The sequence below is a fragment of the Rhinatrema bivittatum genome, chromosome 5, assembly GCF_901001135.1.
Source record: "Rhinatrema bivittatum chromosome 5, aRhiBiv1.1, whole genome shotgun sequence".
Classification (NCBI taxonomy): Eukaryota; Metazoa; Chordata; class Amphibia; order Gymnophiona; family Rhinatrematidae; genus Rhinatrema; species Rhinatrema bivittatum.
Window position 1 is genome coordinate 234,587,751 of NC_042619.1, and position 20,123 is coordinate 234,607,873.

Here is a 20,123-nt window from a genome sequence, read left to right on the forward strand (position 1 = left end):
AGTTTTTACTGTTTTTCTGTGCACTTTCCCGGTGCCCGAAGAAATTAGCGCCTACCTTTGGGTAGGCGCTAATTTCTGAAAGCAAAATGTACGGCTTGGCTGCACATTTTGTTTTCTGAATCGCGCGGGAATACCTAATAGGGCCATCAACATGCATTTGCATATTGCAGGGGCTATTAGGTTCGGGGGATTGGACGCGCGTTTTCGGCCCCTTACTGAATAAGGGGTAAGGGAAAACGCGCGTCCAATGGCGGGTACTGTATCGGCCCGAGAGGTTGGCTTGTTGTGGGTTTCAGTTCAGTTCTTCTCAGCACATTTCTGTTTATACTTTCTGATCTCTTTACTCTGAACATGGTCAGGGTCTCTCTGTGTTCTGCATATGTGACAGAGGTAAGGGGATGGGGGCATATCAGTTTTTAAAAATATAGATTGCAGGAGGGAGCTGGGCTTTATTTGATGGGCCGGGGACAGAGACTGAATGAATTGGGGGGGGGGGGGGGGCAGCACAGTAATTGTTCGCACAGGGCAGCAAAAAACCTAGCACCGACCCTGCCTCTCTCTCACTCTCCAGTGCCCCCTCCTCCTATTTGCCTGCTCCCAGCCCAGTCTGCCTGATGCTGGAGGACCTACAGCAGAAGGAAATCCTACAGACAGACAGTAAGGGGTTAACACTTCTCCTAGCTATGGCACCGGACACAGTGTGGGAGAGGGATCCTCTGCAAGGTTACCTAGATAGGACAGAACCTGTACTAACCAGTTGTAGCTCTGTGGTTTTCCCTGCCTATTGTGCTGGTTATATTTCAGCACAATCACCTGTACAGAACCGATTTTTCTACCCTAGCTTTGCAAGTAAAGAAACCTGGCATGCTGCTACATAAGAGCTCTGAGTCATGTCTGTTTCAAAGTAAGGGTTTCTCCTGAAGGCGAGAGGGCCCCTGCTGTACACACACATCCAGTTCTGAACCTGAATAAGCAGATTAGGCCAGCACTGGTTCCAGACAAAGAGAAAAAAATGCCAACCCCTTGAACCACACTGCAACCACTGTCACAGCTTTCACCCCACTCCCACCCCCACCAAATCCTCTACTGCCAATGTCCACTGCCAGCACACCTGAGGCATCCTGCACCTGCTAGTATCAACAGCGCTGCAAATGGTACAGTCTGCCCTCCAGTGCCATGGCCCACTGCAGCACGACTCCCTCTTCCTACCGCACGTCACTGGCACTCTTTGCTCTGATGCAGTGCCTGCCAGTACTACATTCCCACAGTACAATCTGGCCCAAAGCTGCAGCCTGATTCGCTACTTGTCTTCACCTCTCTTGGAAGGCTGAGCCACGCATCTACCACCCTCTCTGTAAAGATATAATTCCTAAGATTGCTCCTGCATCTACCTCTTTTCAACCTCACCCCATGACCCCTCGTTCTAGAGCAGGGGTCAGGAACCTTTTTGGCTGAGAGAGCCATAAACGCCACATATTTTAAAATGTAATTCCATGAGAGCCATACAATATGTTTAAAACTAAATACAAGTAAATGTGTGCATTTTATGTAAGATCACACTTTTAAAGTACAATAAGTCTCTGAAAATATTACACCAGGCCTTAAGACACCAATACATCTCCTATTAGGAAAACGGACCAAGTCAGGCTGCTATAGAGTCCTACACAGAAACTACACGCCAGCAGAAAACCTCACCTGAATCACGTGCTGTCCCTCACCTAACATAGAATAAAGAGACCAAAACGCATAACAAGAAGCATGCAGACAAAAACTGAATTGGAAACTGCAACAAGCCAGAGTCTCTGTATGCAGTGTAACAAAGGAAAAAAGAAACATCACACATCCTTATAAAACAAATCAAGAAATATAAAATCATCAGCAGTAAAACTGTACTAACAAAAAGAACATATTTCGAAACAGCTGATGAGTGGAATATCCAATAATTAAAAACTCATATAAAACATTTCCAGATACCAACAAAATATTTCAAAATAGCAGACACAAAGATCCAGTAATGAAAAATAATAAGGATACAAAAATTTTTTTGCTCTGCATACCTGGGAACGTTTGATATCCAGGTGTCCTGAGATTATTCTGAATTAGCAGGAGGTGGGGTGGTTTGCTTGGAACTTTCTCCTCTCTCAGTCACATACCAGCGCTCTCTCTCACACTGGCTCTCAATGACACACCTATACACACATGCTCTCAGTCACTCACATATACAAATGTTTTTTCTCTCTCACTTATATAGGCTCTTAATTACACATTTACACACATGCTGTCTATCTTTTCACGCTTACACACACACAGGCTTTCAATCACATAAATACATGCTGTCTTTTTCTCTCACACACAGACTCTCATTCACATGCTTACAAACATGTCCTCTCTTTCTCTCATTTACACACAGGCTCTCAATCACATACTCACATGCTCCCTCACCTAAATCAGCTCTCAATCACACAGACACACATGGTCTCTCTCTCTCATTTAAACACAGGCTCTCAATCACATACTCACATGCTCCATCACCTAAACCAGATCTCAATCAGACACAGACACACATGATCTCTCTCTTACTTATACACACAGGCTCTTAATCATACATACACATGATCTCTCTCACACACAAAGGATCTCAATCATACACACATACTCTTTCAAACAAACAGGTTTTCAATCACAAACTTACACATACAGGTTCCCAATGGTAAACTTACATTCATGCTCTCTCTCTCACAGGCAGGCTCTCAATCACAGACATACTCTCTTTCACATATACAGGCTCTCAATCATTCACATACATGCAATCTCTCACTCACACACACAGGATCTCAAACACACATGCTTGCTCGCTCATTCACTCTCTCTCTCTCCCCCCCCCCCCCCCCCCCGGGAACTCGCGGCAGCAGCAGCCTCCTCCCAACGCTAACCTCCTTCATTTTCAGCCCTCGCGGAGGCGAAGGCGGAGTCCCATCGGCCGCGGTTGAAGATTTTCATTTTCCTCCGAGCCGAGCTGCAGTCTTCTTCCCGCGCAGGCACCCGATGCTCTCCACTTCCTCTTCCGGGCCGCGGGAAGAAGAGAGCACGCCGGTGCTCTCTTCTTCCCGCGGCCCGGAAGAGGAAGTGGAGAGCATCGGGTGCCTGCGCGGGAAGACCCGCGCAGGCACCCGATGACTCCAGCGGCTGGCACCCGGCTGACACCCGATGACTCCCGCGCAGGCACCCGGATGACTCCAGTCGGCGTGCTCTCTTCTCCTCCCCCCCGCGGCCCGGAAGAGGAAGTGGTGAGCATCGGGTGCCTGCGCGGAAGAAGAGACCACGCTAGTGTGGTCTCTTCTTCCCGCGCAGGCACCCGATGCTCTCCACTTCCTCTTCCGGGCCGCGGGGGGGGGGAGGAGAAGAGAGCACGCCGGTGCCGCTGACTCCAGCTGTCCTGCCGCGTTCCGCCCGGGCTGACAGCATTTTAAGCCCGGGCGACGGAGGACCGGGGAGCAGCTGGGTCAGCGGGGAACCGCGAAGTATGGCGACACGTGTCTGCGAGCCAGATGCAGCCCTCAAAAGAGCCATATCTGGCTCGCAAGCCATGGGTTCCCGACCCCTGTTCTAGAGCCTCCTGTGCATGGTCTCTATCATATCTCCCCTATCTCGCCTTTTCTCTAGGGTATACGTGTTTAGATCTTTGAGTCTGTCCTTATATTCTTTAGAATGAAACCCCTCCCCTGATCATTTTAGTAGCCACTTTCTGGACCGGTTCTTTTTTTTTTTTTTTTAGTATTCCACTTCTTTGGCACTTCAAAGCAGATTACATTCAAGTACTTTACATATTTCCCTATCCCCCAGGAGTTTACAAACCGAGGGGGGTCATTTTCTTTTGCTTATCGCGTGCGAAAAGTCCCTTTTTTAGCGTGCGATAGCTTGCCGGGGGCGGAGTCGGACGCTGCGATGTCTTCGCTGGCGGCGATAAGGTAAGCACCGTTATCGTCACAGTAGCGCGCTCAATAGCGCCATCTTTCATGGAGGCGCTATTGGGTGCGAAAGCTGGCAGCGATAACACCGCGGTGGTGCGATGGCTGCCGGCTTTCGCAGGCCCGCCCCACCCCCCTTCGCCCCCCGCCCTCCGTTTTCGCTGGATTCACCATTCTGCGTTGGAATGGTGAATCCAGGCCTAAGTTTGTACCTGAGGCAACAGAGGGTAAGTGACTTGCCCAAGGTCACAAGGAGCAGCAGTGAGATTCGAACCCTGGTCTTCCTGGTTCATAGCTACTAGACTTGCGGATTCCAGAACTGTACACAGTATTCCAAATGAGGGTCCACCAGGGACTTATGCAGGGGCAATATCACCTCCCTTTTTCTGCTGCCCATTCCTCTCCCTATGCAGCCAAGCATCTTTCTGGCTTTTACCATTGACCTGTCCACCTGTTTGGCCACCTTGAGATAATCAGATACAATCAACTCCAGATTCTGTTAAAGTCTTTGGAGAAAGAATAAGTAGAAATCCTGTACATACTGAAGTATTTTTTGCAACAAAGACATTAATTTGATCACAAATGTTTTGTAGTTATTAGCTAGTCTGTCTTAATAATCTGTTTTTGTCTATCCTGGAATCACGAGGCTGTAATGCAGTACCAGCAGTGGCCACAAAGTGTTAGAATCCTCTATTCCAGGCTGCAGTAACAGTCCTGACCACAATGTGTCAGTGTTTCCTGGACAGATACCAGCAGAGTTTACTATTATAAGAGACATATAAGGATAAAACAGAAATAAAATCTAGGAATAAGAATTAAGAAAGTAACAGAGCCCCAACCCCCTCCAAACTGATTACTGTATATCTAGCTAAGACTGCATCCTTCAACCTAATACACTGCAATTCTAGTCAGAGCTGCCATACTTTTTACCTGAGACAGTTACATTAACTTTGCATAGTTTTTATGTTAATCACCTGAATCAGTGAATACCTGAAATCAATAAGTACCTAAAATAATGAATGCCTGAAACCACAAACCATCTGCTTGACGACTGGACACCTGCATCCAACAACCACCTGAATCCACTTGACCACCTACAAAAATCCACTGAGCTTCTGAATCCATTCAGCCTGTGAATCTGCTGATCGCCTCAGACTCGCCTCTGCGCGTACTTACAGAGGTGATGGGCGTATCGTAGGTGAAACACGTCACAGCCATGCACATGATGATAGAGGGTTTTTTCAATCAGATCTTGCGGTTCATATCCAGTTAATTCCGCTACCCTGGAAAATGGAAGTCATAAATCAGTGAACATCTCTACAGATAGACTACTCATTTTAAAACAATACTGATTTTGCTAGATCCTCAAGTGCTAGCAGAACTGGAAAAGAGGAAAGAGAAAGGATATTTTGCTTTTGGGACGCTGAGGATCTGCTTTGCCAAAGCTTGTAGTATTGACTGCTGATGGATGCAGCGGAACTGCTCGGTGGACAAAGCAGATGAAGGCATCGTATCTGTTATCTTACTGGTACAAGGTGGGACCCCCTTTGCATAAAGATCCAAAAGGAATTCTGGTAACACTGATGGGGAGGAAGCGGTGGTCATCGTGCATCCGTGACCCTTAGTGGTGGGATTGTAGGGATGCAACTGCAACATTGCGCTCCACTTCAAAGGTGGGGTGGGAGGGGGGTGGAAATATAAAAAGAGAATTAGGCCCTGACTTTTTTGGTCCAGGGCACTGATACACAGGCATTAGAGAAAAAGGACAGCTTCCTCGGCCACGTCCAAAAGCAAGGCACATTCAAGCAGCAGCACTGTGTGAATTATGAAGAAGGCTGCTCACCCTGTAAAAAATGTTGCCAGCAGTAATTTTATTATAGGTTTGGTTTTCATTGTAAATATTACTACCCTTAACATAAGAGTGAATGTTACTTCCATAAGAGGCTTGCTGGGCGGACTGGATGGACCATTTGGTCCTTTTCCTGCCATCATTACCAGGTTTTTATATTCTGGAAGAAGCCCTGGTGCACGGCTCTTGGCCGAGGATGGTCACTGCAATGACCGGACTAGAGATGCTAGGGCTGAGGGAAATACAAAACAGGTGAAAAAAAATCCCCAGCTAGTTACACAGGAAGGATCGTGGCACCAGGATCCAGGTCCTGGTTCTGACTGAGATGCAGGCCCAAAGGAACAAGGGGGAAACTGCTGGGTCCAAAACAACGTCGTTCCCCCCCGCCTAGTGAATACTACCAGTCCCAAACAAACAGAAAACATGTATGAAATAATTTAGAGTTTGGACAGCAAAGCGAGGAGATACAGGAAGAAGATCAACTGCAAGACAAACAGAGCCAAGAAACAGGCAAGGTAACATTTTAAGAACTTTGTGTGTAATCCTGCAGAACACAGGACAGTGCAAAACTGGTTATCATAGCGCCAATGCATCACGTAGCGAGAATGAAGCATTTAGTGTGGGGGCTGTCACAGTTCTCCAATATTTGAAGTCCCTCAGCCTTCAGTCTGAATCCACTCAACTCAACTGGCAGGGGGAGGGGGTCACCCCCTCGAGTGTCTTATCCCCATGACGCAACTAACAAAACAGCACACTCCAAAGATGAGTCCGGTAGGCTTCCGAACAACTTACCGGGAATCAAGAAATATCAGCTTAAGATCCAGACTCGCCCGGAACATGAACATGTTGCTATGGAGTTTGATCTCTGTCACAGCGCTAGGAGGTAATGACTGACCCACAGCCACCAGTCCAACTATCTGATAGCAGGAATCGTACAAGGAAATGTCTATCATATACTGCCGTATCTTCAGGTAGCCACTGCAATGGATCACCTGGTGTGTAATACAAACAACAATTTAAGAAAAGAAATCAAGGGGTGGATGCAGCGTAGGTGGAGGGTAGACACCATCCATGCTGTCTCGATGTAGCATGGCAGTCAGTGAGCTGGAACCCGAGCGCTCTCTTCTGACCCATTCCTTTATCCACTAATTTGACCTGAAGCAAGACGGCTTCGCCTCTCTACACTCAGATTCAAGACTGGAAGATCTCTGGGAATATGCAACCCTGCGATCTCTCTTTTTCAACCCTTCCCCCCCCCCCCCCCAATATGCATTTAAAGGTGAGTGCCTAGGGCCTGTAGGAGCCTGCGCTTACCTAGCGTTTGAAGGGATGGGCAGGGTTTGAAATTACAGCGTACATTTGCATTTTCAAACGTATGTGTGTGTGTTTTTTTCCCCAAAAAAAGCTCTGTGCACAAAATAGCAGATGCGGCTAGTTTTGTTGGGATAATTTGGAATGAGTAATGCACTTACTTGCCCTCTGGAAATCGGTGTAAAGTCTGTGGGTTAAAAGTGCCTGCAGACTCTACCCCAGTGCGGGCAGTTACAAAAATTACCCTCTTCCACGTTATTGGATCCTTTACGAAAAACATAAAACCCAAACACCACGAGTCCATTCTCCGATCCCCCTCATCCCATACTGGGTGCTTCCTGCACTAAAACATGAAAGACTGGGGCTGGCCCGAATGCCACGCTGCACACTATCATGTGCAGGGACCTGGGTTTGATTCCGGGCTTGGCAGGGGCTGGGGATGCTGCAGAGGCAGCACTCACAGCCCTTAGGAGAGGGAATCGTAGTTATTGTGCAATGTGACATCTAGTGGCCAATTTCAGAGCTGGATCCAGAAGGAGCCCTGGTGCATAGTCCCCCCTGGGCCGGCGGCTGTCAGTGCTATAATTGAAGTAAATCGAGTTGGAAGGGGATGTACAACAGGGGAATAATCCCTGGATAGTTGTGAATGAAGGCAGGCATGCTGTGCCAGATCGTAGCCCTGGTTTTGACTGACTGAGATGGACGAGCAAAGGAGCTTCAAGCAGCCAGCTACCAGATTTAGCTGACAGTGGAAAATTTGTAGTGATTTTTTTTTTTAAAAGAAATAAAAGTATACAAGTAATGGGATTTTTTTCAAATAGCTTTTTTGGATTCAACACTCTACTTTACATAATGAGCATTACTTGATAGCTGCCCTTACTTTATCTTTAGTTGCCTTCTCCTTTAGCTTGGGACATGTATCAGAATGGACATGGACAAGAGAAGGCCAATCAGAGCTGAAAAGAAGATGAGAAATTTTATAATGGCAAGGCAAACGAAAAAAATTAAGCCACTGAAAGGTTACTTAGAGCAATGACTTAGGGCCTGATGCTTCTAGATCTTTCCCCAAAGACACAGAGTGGGCAAAGGCCTTAATGAATCAACCTCATGATAAAGGGGATGGAATGGCTCCCCTATGAGGAAAGACTAAAGAGGTTAGGGCTGTTCAGCTTAAAGAAGAGATAGCTTAGGGGGAATATGATAAGAAGTCTATAAAATCATGAGAGGACTAGAACCAGGAAATGTGAATTGGTCATTTACTCTTTCATATAATACAAGGACTAGGGGGCACTCCATGAAGTTAGCAAGTAGCACATTTAAAACAAGTTAGAGAAAATTATTTTTCATTCAACGCACAATTAAGCTCTGGAATTAATTGCCAGAGGATGTGGTTAAGGCAGTTAGTATAGCTGGGTTTAAAAAAGGTTTGGACAAGTTCTTGGAGGAGAAGGCCATAAACTGCTATTAATCAGGCTGATTTAGGGAATAGCAACTGTTTATTAGTTGCCAGGTACTTGATTCCTGGATTGGCCACTGTTGGAAACAAGATGCTGGACTTGATGGTCCCTCGGCCTGACCCAGTATGGCAACTTCTTATGTTCTTATGTCTAACTTTTGTCACTATTTAGTTTGGTTTATCTCCACTTGATACCAGGCTTTAATGCCCCCCTGCTGCTTGTTTAATTAATTTCCACAGACAGTGTTCTTCTTAGTCTCTGCTAGGATCGTTTCTCACCTTGTATCCGCTGCATGTTAGTCCTGCATTTCTTTTGGCCAAGACACACTTCATTCGCAGAAAAAAGGATCTTTCCATTTCATACTCTGAAAGAAAAAAGGTTCAGTCACTTTACTGGGGATGCTCCCCCCAGATGTTGAAACAGCAGATGTTGCTTTCTTCACAGCACGCAGAAGTAAAGGGCAATAAACCAATTGTAGAGGAGATGATTTTTTTTTCTGTTAGAGTAACTTAATACATTTGTGACTTTATTAAGAGTTACACTTCCTTGAGGACTTTATGAAAAAGCAAAGTGCACTTTGAAAATTGGTGTGATTTGTGAGTGCAACAGCCCTAAAATTTATGTGAGCTGAAACAAAATTACCCCAAGTGGTAATTTTCAAAGCCATTTCCGTGGGCAAAACAGTGCTTTAACCGCAGCATAGTTTTGCATTTACAGAAGTATGTATGTATTTTCCCTCCAAAATTGTCCGCATAGAAACTAGGAGTCGTAATTGTGCGCGGGTAGTTTTGGTGAGAACATTTTCCATGTGTTTCCTATTGGACATTGGCGTAATGGCCGTGGATTAAAATTATCTGCAGACTGTACCCTAATGCGGCCAGTTACAAAATTACCCCCTTAAAGCTTAATGAATCCTTTGCAAAAAAAAAACAAAACAACAAAACAACAGTGACCATTCTCCGATCCAAGTCGGTAATGTCCTTCATCAGCTCCACATGACCTTCCCTTTACAGTCAAATCACAAAGATTCTGCATGCCGGTCCAGAGGGATTTCCCAGAGCTGAAGAGAAGGGTATTCAGTAGGGGTGTGCATGGAAAAAATGCACACCCCTACTGTCATTGTCATTTTGTTTCCCAGTTATATCATTCGTATTATTTCATTTTCCTGTGCATATCATTCACTTCATTTTAGTGCACACTATTTTTACAACATGCACACTTTTTACTCAGTTTTGTGAATAGCGTATGCCAGAGCCAAAATGAACATTTAATTTGAGTTTTGGTGTTGCAGATGGCAAACACAGAGCAGTATAACAAATATTGTTGATGTTCCCATGTCAATTTGAAATGCCTGCTCAACCTTAAACATTTAGCAGATGAAAGAAAGTTTCATATTCAAATTGCATGTATCTTTTCCCGCAGGATCTGTGAGTCAATCTCTGAATGTAAGGCATCTAGAAGAGGGCTGAACTTGACAGTTAACTGCTCATCTGTCAACTCAACCAACTAGGCAACTATGCCTTGGCACCTTTAATTTCTGTTATGCTGGGATATTGGCATGGGAATCCCAGGATCTTCAAAACTAGGGACAGAGCAAGGACATTATATACCCTAGGCGAACCTTCAGCCTTGCACCCCTCTCCCCCGGATTTTGATAATTAAACTCAACACTCATGATGTCTCCCCACCACCACTCCTAACATGATAATCCTGTAAAAACACATAATTGAACATCATACTTTTTAGGGCCTGATTTTCAAAATGCAGGGTTTTTGTGTGTGTGAAAGTGGTGCTTTGGAATCAGCTGAGGGCCGGTGCATGTAAAAGTAAACATGAGACCTGGTTTTGCATGTACTTTAACACGCACTGGGAGTAGGCATTCCAGAGGGTGCGATGGGGGTGGGGATACAACTTATGTGCAGACTTTTGGATTTTCAACAGTAAATGCTTGTGAGTTACCATGCATGAAGACCTCTCTGCTAGGGCAGGTGTAACTTTGTGAATGTACAGTTCTGCATGTGCCCAGCCAATTACAGAAGGATTTTCAAAGAGAACCTCTACACATAAGTTCACTTTGGAAATGCTTGATAAAGTCTACTGCATACGTTACTGCTATGCGAGAAGTCATAAAATTATCCTTTACTGTTAAACCTTTATACACACACACACACAATAAAAATATATTTTAGAAATCACATCACAGTGTCTGATGAAATGAATCATCTGTGATTGTGGGGGATATAGACTGCACAAAAATAAATAAATCAAGAAATACACAAATGTATAAATTAAAAACAAAATGCATACTGCATTGGCTGAAGGTTATCTCTGAACTGGCTGACTGGCTGAACTCAGATGTTTCCTATTACTACTCACCAGACAAAAAAAAATTCAGATTCTGTTGTTGCCTCCATAAGTGACACAAGCTCCTTCCATTATTAGGCATTTTGCGAAAACAGCACATGACCCTGCAAAAAAGTCACTCAGAACCTATAGAGCAAACCTGCCATTCCAATACAGCACTAATCCGCAGAACTCAAACAGCAACAACCCTATATGATAAGGGAGCAATGCTAATATTACCCGGGGCCCTAGAGCACCAACACTACTCTTACTAGAAATAAACATTCATGTAGTGTTAAAAGGGGTTTGCAGCTCTGTACAGATACACATAAAAGACCATCCCTGCTCCAAGAAGCTTGCAGTCTAGTTAAAACAGACAAGACAAAGAAGTGTTTGGGAAGAATGAGGGAAAACATTTACATCTCAAAAGCAAGGCTAATAGGTTCAGTTTAATTGAAGTTAGGGACCCTTATATTTCATTACCAAGTATTCTATGAAGTAAAACAAAAAAACAAACAAACAATGCAGTCAGTGCATATACAGCTCACCTCCTTTTGTAAAAACAGAACACGCCAGATGGCTACAGCTCCCTACACAGAAACGATACCTCAGACACACACAGAACAGAGAGATCCGCACCAAAAGCAAACCCTGGGAGCAAAGATTGCAAGAAGAAATCTGCAGACAGAAATAGAACTCTTTTCTGCTCTTCCATCCATTCTGGCCTCACTCCCTCCCCTCCTGTTCCCTGCAGCTGCTTGGGAGCGAAGGGGAGGAGCTGAATTAAAGAGCAGAGTAGCTCTTCTCCTTCCTCAACCTCTCCCCTCCTGTTCCCTGTACTACCGGCTAACTCCTGGGAATAAAGCTGAAAGTTCAAGTGTAGAAAACAAAGAAGCTCATTTTAGAGCACCATGCATAGTGGTAAAATCAATATGTACCTATTACATGCAGACTTCACTGCTACTTTTCAAGGCAATTTTATGTGCATAAAATTGATCTGAAAATAGTGGGGTTAAGTCTCCTAGTAAAAATATAGGGGCAGATTTTAAAATGTACCCGCACGGCATACATTTATGCGCACTACCCGGAGTGCTCAAATGTATGCCCGATTTTATAACATGCGCGCGCAGCCGCAAGCATGTTATAAAATCAGGGGTTGGCACGCGCAAGGGGATGCACACTGGTGCACCTTGCGGGCGCCGAGCCCTCGGGGAGACCAGCTGGCTTTCCCCGTTCCCTCCGAGGCTGCTCCAAAATTGGAGCAGCCTTGGAGGGAACTTTCCTTCCCCTCCACCTTCCCCTCCCTGTCCCGCCCTCCAGCCCGGAAAAAAAACAAACCCGTACCTTTATCTGACAAGTTACGCCTGCCAGCTGAGTGCCAGCGCTTGATCCCCTGGTCCAGCAGCCTTGCAGAGGCCTCTGGCCACGCCCCCGTCCCCGGATCTCCCCGCCCATTTTTCAAGCCCCGGGACTTACACGCGTCCCAGGGCTTTACTGGCACCGACGGGCCTTTTGAAAATAGGCCCGGCACGCTTAACCCCCCTACGCACGTAAATCCTCCTGGATTTATGCACGTAACCCTTTGAAAATCTGCCTCCTAGAAACCGAAAGCTATACAAAAATGTTTTGAAAATACATATCAGAGGAAATGTATTTAATAGTCATAACGTATCAAAAATAAACAGAAATAAATATACTCAGATGAATATATAATGCAAAACTCTAGCCACTATAATCAATCTCAAAAATAACAATTAATAAATGAACAAGACTAACACTGATGAGGACCTATAAATACAAGACAATATACTGTATATTCACACACACTCTCATTCACACAGACACCAAAAATGGAGAACACAAACCAACCTAAATAACACAAATACAAAAAAAAGGAAACAGGAAAAAAATATTTTAAAAATTTCTGTCCATCAATATCCAAACATAAATCCACCAAATGGAAATTTTGTATCCACAAAGGAATCAAAAAGGTTTCCTGTACAATCTTCCTTAACATACCAGACTATATAAAATGGATATTAATATGGGTTCCATAAATGCCAGTCTCACAGGAATCAAAGCACACTGAGCTGTCACTTGTCCACAGACGTCTATCCCAAATATCACTGGGCAGATAACTCAGCAGTACAAGAACCCAACAGCATACTGAGGATCATCAACAAATCTTCTCAAACAAGACCAATGCATCTGCGGATTTTCAAATAGGGTGGCAAACACCACCAATACCCAGCATGCTTTGTCAGATTGGCTTCATCAGGGGTAATGTGAAATGGTCACCTAATACAACATCTTTGTCAGCAAACATTATATGCACACACGTGACTTGGAAAATCACCCCCCCAAAGTGAGTAAAACCACTCAAAAAAATATAAAACACAAAAATTAAAACAAAAAATTAAAATTAAAAACAAAAAATTAAAACAAAAATAAAACTATGGTAAAAGCAATACTTGGTGGGGTGAGGATTAGAGGGTAGTTATTGTAATATAAATTCAATGATATTTGCTTGTGTATTTTGTACGCTGAAAATGTAATAAAATCAAAGTTTTAAAAAAAGCAATACTTGGTATGGCTGCTTATTTGTGCATATGGAGGCCTGGATTTGTCAAAAGGCACACTTTCTCCTCTCTCTCAGTCACATACCAGCGCTCTCTCTCACACTTGCTCTCAATTACACACCTATACACACATGCTCTCAGTCATTCACATATACACATGCTTTTCCTCTCACTTATATAGGCTCTTAATTACACATTTACACACATGCTATCTTTTCACGCTTACACACACAGGCTTTCAATCACACCACATACATGCTGTCTTTTTCTCTCACACACAGACTCTCATTCACATGCTTACAAACATACTCTCTTTCTCTCATTTACACACAGGCTCTCAATCACATACTCACATGCTCCCTCACCTAAACCAGCTCTCAATCACACACAGACACACATGATCTCTCTTTCTCTCATTTACTTACAGGTTCTCAATCAAATACTCAGATGCTCCCTCACCTAAACCAGCTTTCAATCAGACAGACACACATGCTCTCTCTCTTACTTATACACCCAGGCTCTTAATCATACATACACATGATCTCTCTCACACACAAAGGATCTCAATCATACACACATACTCTTTCACACAAACAGGTTTTCAATCACAAACTTACACATACAGGTTCCCAGTCGTAAACTTACATTCATGCTCTCTCTCACAGGCAGGCTCTCAATCACAGACATACTCTCTTTCACAGATACAGGCTCTCAATCATTCACATACATGCTATCTCACACACACACACAGGTCCCAAACACACATGCTTGCTTACTCATTCACTCGCTCTCCCTCCCTCCCTCCCTGGAACTAGCGGCAGCAGCAGCCTCCTCCCAACCCTAACCTTCTTCATTTTCAGCCCTCGCGGAGCAGGAGTCCCATTGGCCGCGAGGGTTGACGTTCTTCTTCATTTTCTGCACACCGCGCTGCTCATCCCTCAGGCCGCGCCTCTCTTCTGTTCTTTGGGCCAACGCTGACCACACTAGCATGGTCTCTTCTTCCCGTGCATGCACCCGCTGCTCACCACTTCACCCTTCACCCAGTCTCTGCCAGTATATTCTCCCTGGTAGTACACAGGTACTTTGCCTTTGAGAACTGATGCAAAGTGTGGGGGAAGAGGGAAGAACTTGTGCACTTAACAACGACCCTCAGAATTTTGAAAATTACCCACAATCCCATAGTGGGATTTTCAGTGCAGAATGCAGGATTATAGATCTTAGAATGCTTGGACAGGGTCGCTGAAAACTAGAACTACTTCTGAAATTCTTTTATGGCTCAAGAGTCGATTAAGAGACATGCTTTAAGTTATAATATTTTAAGGAATACTAGTCAAATTGATCTGAGACTGAGAAAAGAGCTATTCTGCTGGGTGGTGGTTCTTCTTTAGCTGTTTAATGTGATGAACTTGATATAAAACTTTATCAGTTCTGCTATAATCAACTCAAATGCAATCTATTTGGGGAGAAGGAAAGAAAGAAAGGGAGTGGTCAGGACAGAGCTGGATGGGGTGGGGGAGAGAAGATATAAAGGGCTAAGAGCGCAAGGGGGTAGGTACTAGGAATGTGTATTCGTTTAAAACAAAATGCAACAAATAAGGCTAATTTGTTTCATTCGTGGGGGGGGGGGCTGAAATGAATTGGGGCCCCTCCAAATGAAATCAATTGTATTCATTCATTTTGTTTTAAACTAATGATTTGGGCCTAAGTCTAGGCCCGAAGCCAGGGTCTCGCTTAGAGCATAGGCCGAGGTCCAAAGCAGGGGCCATGGCCTAATCCCGAGTGTGAGGCCAGGGCCTCGACAGAGACCCCCAAAAATTGAACAAAAAAAATAAAAAGTTACCTTATCCATCGGGTAAACGATAAAGGCCGGGTCCCGACGCTGGGGCTTAGGCCTAGGCCAGGGTCTGAACCCAGGCCTGAAGTCATGACCTGACCCAGAGGCCAGGACCCAATGCTGGAGACTCAGCCCGAACCCAGGCCCAATGCCATAACCCGGGTCCCTACATTGAGGCCTAGGCCTGGACCCAGGCCAGATACCAGGGTCTCAGCTAGGAGGCAGGGTCCCAACCCCTGTGCCTTGGCCACAGAGCTGCCCTTTTTTTTTTTTTTAATTTAAAATTATTTATATACCATTTTTACACTTAAAGGTTGTCAAAACAGTTTACATAATTGGGCACAATCATAATAAAAACTTTAAAGTTCTTGGTCCTCATCATTTTTTGGCACTTGCAAGCCAAATGAAGCCATCCACTGGGGTCGCATTCACCCCAGCAAACGGCTCCATTTTCATGTACGGTAATGTATATGGCATTACCGTTCATCAAAATGGTGCTATCCACTGTGGTGAATGCGCCATAGTTAATTAACTCCAGCATGACCCCAGCAGGAGACTTCATTTAGCTTGCAAGTGCTGAAGAATGAAGAGGACCAAGAAGAAGCTCGAAGGCTTGTGTCTGACCCTGGGCCAAGAACCAGGCGTCGGGACCCGGCCTTCTGACTGAAGGTTGGGCCTGGGTCTGGGCTGAGGCATGGCATTGGGACCCGGCCTGGGTCCTTGCCGAAGCCTAGGCTGAAGCTCCAGTGTTGGGACGCAGCCTTTAGGTCGGGTCACGGTGTTGGGCTTGGGTCTGGGCTGAGGCCTCGTTTTCGGAACCTGGCCTCCGAGCTGGGCTGCAATGTTGGGCCTGGGTCTGGGCCCCGGGTCCGGGCCCCGGGTCCGGGCCTAGGCTGAAGCCCCAGCGTTGGGACCCAGCCTCCAAGTCAGGTTGCGGCATTGGATCCGGGTCAAAGCCCCAGTGTCAGGACTCAGCCTCCTGGCTGGGTCGCAGTGTCGGGCCTGAGTCTGGGCCCTGGATCCAGGCCCGACACTGCAAAGGCGTCAGGACCTAGCCTCCAGGTCAGGCCGAAGCCTTTGCCTTGAGTAGGTCGAAGTTGTGGCAACCATTCAAACGAAGGACTCTGGCACTCACTGGTTAAAGCATCTTATGCTCTAACCCAAATTCCTTTTTGTATTATGTTTTTTTAATTACCTTCTGCCTTTACCTTTCTTCCAGCTTTTAAGCTTCCCAAGTTTTTTACTCCTTGTTAAATGTAACTTTGCCTTATTCACTTCTCTTGTTAATTACTTTTATTTATTGCTTCAGTTATACCCTTGTTTTTTGTAAACCGATCCGATATGGTTATTACTATGAAGGTCGGTATAAAAAAGTGTTAAATAAATAAATAAATAAATAACCTACTGCACCCTTGGCCTATGTAAGGTTGAGGCTTTGGCCTGGGCCTAGGTTGAAGCCAGCGGATCCCCCCCCCCCCCCAGACCGAGTAACTGAGGGCCAGGGGAGATCCCGACCCTGGCATTTTTTTGGGCAGGGAGGCAGGAGGTCCCAGGAGGGCTCATTTTAGTTTTTTGGCCGTTTTTTTTTTTTTGAGGGGTTGGGTTAATTTTTTATTTTTTTTTCTCACGAAAGAAAATGAATCAAACAATCCACGAACTGAAATTCGTGGGGGAAAAATTCCCAAAAATGTACTGAAAACAAAAAAATGTTTTTTTCCTGCACATTCCTAGTGTGTATTGTATTGTACTTTCATCAGACTTCTAGGGGGTCTTCCATCTCACTCACGGCTCAGCTGAGGCATGTGAATAGGGCAGGTTGCAATCCATACCCTGGTGTTTGCCATTGCTAGGCATCTGCTTTTAATGGAGTAACTCCACACCTCAGCACTGATTAGCAGAGTTTCTGCTAACCTTGCACTTTTAACATCCAGAATCGAAAGCAATTCACTCCTCTAAATGTTCTTTTCCTTCAAAAATTGACTTCGAGTGATATGAGAATACAATCAAGTTTGTCAAATAAGAATTTTTTGACTTCCAGAAATTAATCTGTCGGTGTGACCTGGCCTATTCACAACATATCAGCTTGCAGTGCTGGCTCCTGTTTCTAGTCAGCTTCTGAAATCTCCCAGCAGTACCTTGTAAGAGGTGAGGATGCAGGGGCTGGTGAGCTGTTAGCACTGCCGTCATCTCATCATGATCAGAAGGATGGATATATTCGTAAATACTATTGCCTGTAAGTTCCACCTGTTGAGAGACATCATATAGAACATTTAGCATCCACCTTATAGCCAGCGTTTAACTTCTCCCAGCAGTATTATACAAGAACTACAAATTAAAATAAAAGAAAGAGAGAGGTAGGTGAACCACACAAATAAATATGAAAGCAACAAGTGGTGTACAACAAAATGAATAAAATAATAAATATTTAAATGATGGATCCAATACACCCGACGTGGTCATGTTTTGACAAGCTGTCTGCTTCAGGAGTGATTATATATTGAATCGTCCTTATTCCCTCCTAGCTAAGAGGAGAAGAGGCTGACCTCTGGACCATAAACAAGCTTAAAAGTCCCAACCTAAAAATAGCTGTAAAAATTCCAAGGCACCCTAAGAGGTGAAGGGCTGCAGACTATCCACTGTGAGCTGTGATTTCTGTTTGCAAATAAGGAAGGAAGAATTTTTCAATTTGCCATTTCTGCTGTCTCTTAGGGTGCCTTGGAATTTTTACAGCTATTTTTAGGTTTGTGACATTTAAGCTTGTTTATGGCCCAGTGGTCAGTCTCTTTTCTTAACTAGGAGGGAATAAAGATGATCTAATATATAATCACCCCTGAAGCAGACATCTTGTCGAAACATGGCCATGCCAGGTGTATTGGATCCATCATTGTGCTAATTTTATGTTTGATTTTATTGAAAATATGCCTTTATTGATACTAAATTTGTGATAGCTTGTCACACATTTTAAATATTTATTTTTTTATTTTTTTTACAAATCACAGTCTCATTGCTAAAGACCATAGACATTAGCTTGACTGCAAGCTGTTGGCCATCCCCTTTAATGTTCCTTACCCAATCATGGTGGAAGCCCTACTTTTTGCATTGTTTTCCAACCTCCTGGAAGTCAATATATCTATGTCCAAGAGGAGCTGTCATCACCAATCGTCAGGAGAACCACAGAATCCCAGAATCATAGATAGGCTTTCATGGGAGCCGAAGAGGTCATCTAGTCAACCCTTTTGACCTAATGCAGGATATGCTATGTCCAAACTGTCTCAAACAGATGTTTATCTAATCTGAGCCATTAAAACTACAGTAATAATGATTCCACTGCCTCCACAGGTAACTTGTTTCAGTACACTTAGAAAATTCTTCCTAACGTATCACCTACATTTTTACCCTGCTACAATAAAAACCTATTACTAGTTCTCCTGTCCCCAACGGAAATGGACAACTGTTGTATCTCAGCAGGTGTGTGTGGTCAGGCAAAAAGTTGGCATCTGGTCCCGTGGGTACGGTACAACAATCAGCATTAGGCAGAATTGTGAGCACCCTGCTGTATAACTTCTGGCAATCAAGAAACCATGAGAGCAGTGAGCTGAGTGACATGGAATTCCTCTCTAATCAATAACATTTTATTGAGTTTTTAAATGTGCATTACTGTACATATATGAAATACAGGGCAATAACTGTGGTATAGTCTCTTACATCAAGAAAACAGGACTTCTAACTTTCATTTCCAATACAACACAGCATACTTTAGAATTCAGAGCATTAGGTCTAGCTGATCCTGTTAGAAATCCTGTGACATGCAGAGGGCCCCCAAGGGCAACATCTGGGTCCTGAGACTTAGTTTAAGTTACACTGAGGGCTGACATTACCAATGAAAATCTCCCAGTAAGTAAAATAGGAAAAAATGCAAAACTGGAACAGTTCTTCTGGAGAAGAACTTTGCTATATCTCTCATTCTTCTAGTGGTTTAATATGCATCAAATATATTTTATGTATAGCTTGCTTGATCACCAATGGTGATCTGTCTAGAGAGAGAGGTGTGTGTGTGTTTAATGAAAAGAATCACTGAAACTGTCCCTAAAAATGACAAAAAAAAGATTTTGTTAGCATCTTAAAAATGTATTTTCTGAGAATTTGCTGATAACAGTTATTCAGTATTGATACTATTAATCCCTAAATCATCTGTCCCATGAAGCCTTGTGCTCATATGTATGATCTGATTCTATAGTTCAATATACCAAGGACCTGGAAATTAATGGTTTATAATTGACGACTGCATCACAAATCCCCAGACTTTGCAGAACTAAAAAAGTTTTTTTTATTTTTTGCTGAACTCAAGGTTTCACTGGACGAACTGCAGCAGTGATGGAGCAATGAAGCAACTCTGACTCCCAGGTCCCAACCTTAATTTGGTTCACCCCATCTTTAATAATTTGCCGCAAGCATGTTTATGTTGGGGGAAAAAAAAACACTTTAATGAAAATAGCAAAATTATTTTTACAGGAAACAGAACGAGTTTCTCTGTGATAATTAGTAAAACCGCACCGGGTGTAATTAGCACAAAGATGCAACTTGACAGAACTAGGCTCTAAAGAATTTGATGTCTGCACTGTCACTGTGCATAAAGAGTAAAAAACCATCTATGCAGCCGTTTCAGCTGAGAAAGTTTAGCAGCTGACAAGCTTTCTTTAGGTTTGCATTTGCTTGGCCTGGGAGTACAGAGCCTAAAAGTCAGTGCGTTTGTACATGGCCCACTCCGTGCTAAAATAGGAC

At 44.2% G+C, this 20,123-nt stretch overlaps 1 protein-coding gene across 4 annotated transcripts in view; it reads right to left on the minus strand.

The window, feature by feature from the left end:
- Positions 1-20,123, minus strand: part of SIM2 (SIM bHLH transcription factor 2) — a 110,449-nt gene that overhangs the window by 27,438 nt on the left and 62,888 nt on the right. For all 4 annotated transcript variants that reach the window (XM_029603472.1, XM_029603470.1, XM_029603473.1 and 1 more), the window contains 4 exons: positions 17,477-17,585; positions 8,864-8,949; positions 6,610-6,809; positions 5,145-5,251 (listed from right to left, as the gene is read on the minus strand). In XM_029603472.1, coding sequence (XP_029459332.1) covers positions 5,145-5,251; positions 6,610-6,809; positions 8,864-8,949; positions 17,477-17,585 — 502 coding nt within the window. The remainder of the gene's footprint in view (positions 1-5,144; positions 5,252-6,609; positions 6,810-8,863; positions 8,950-17,476; positions 17,586-20,123) is intronic.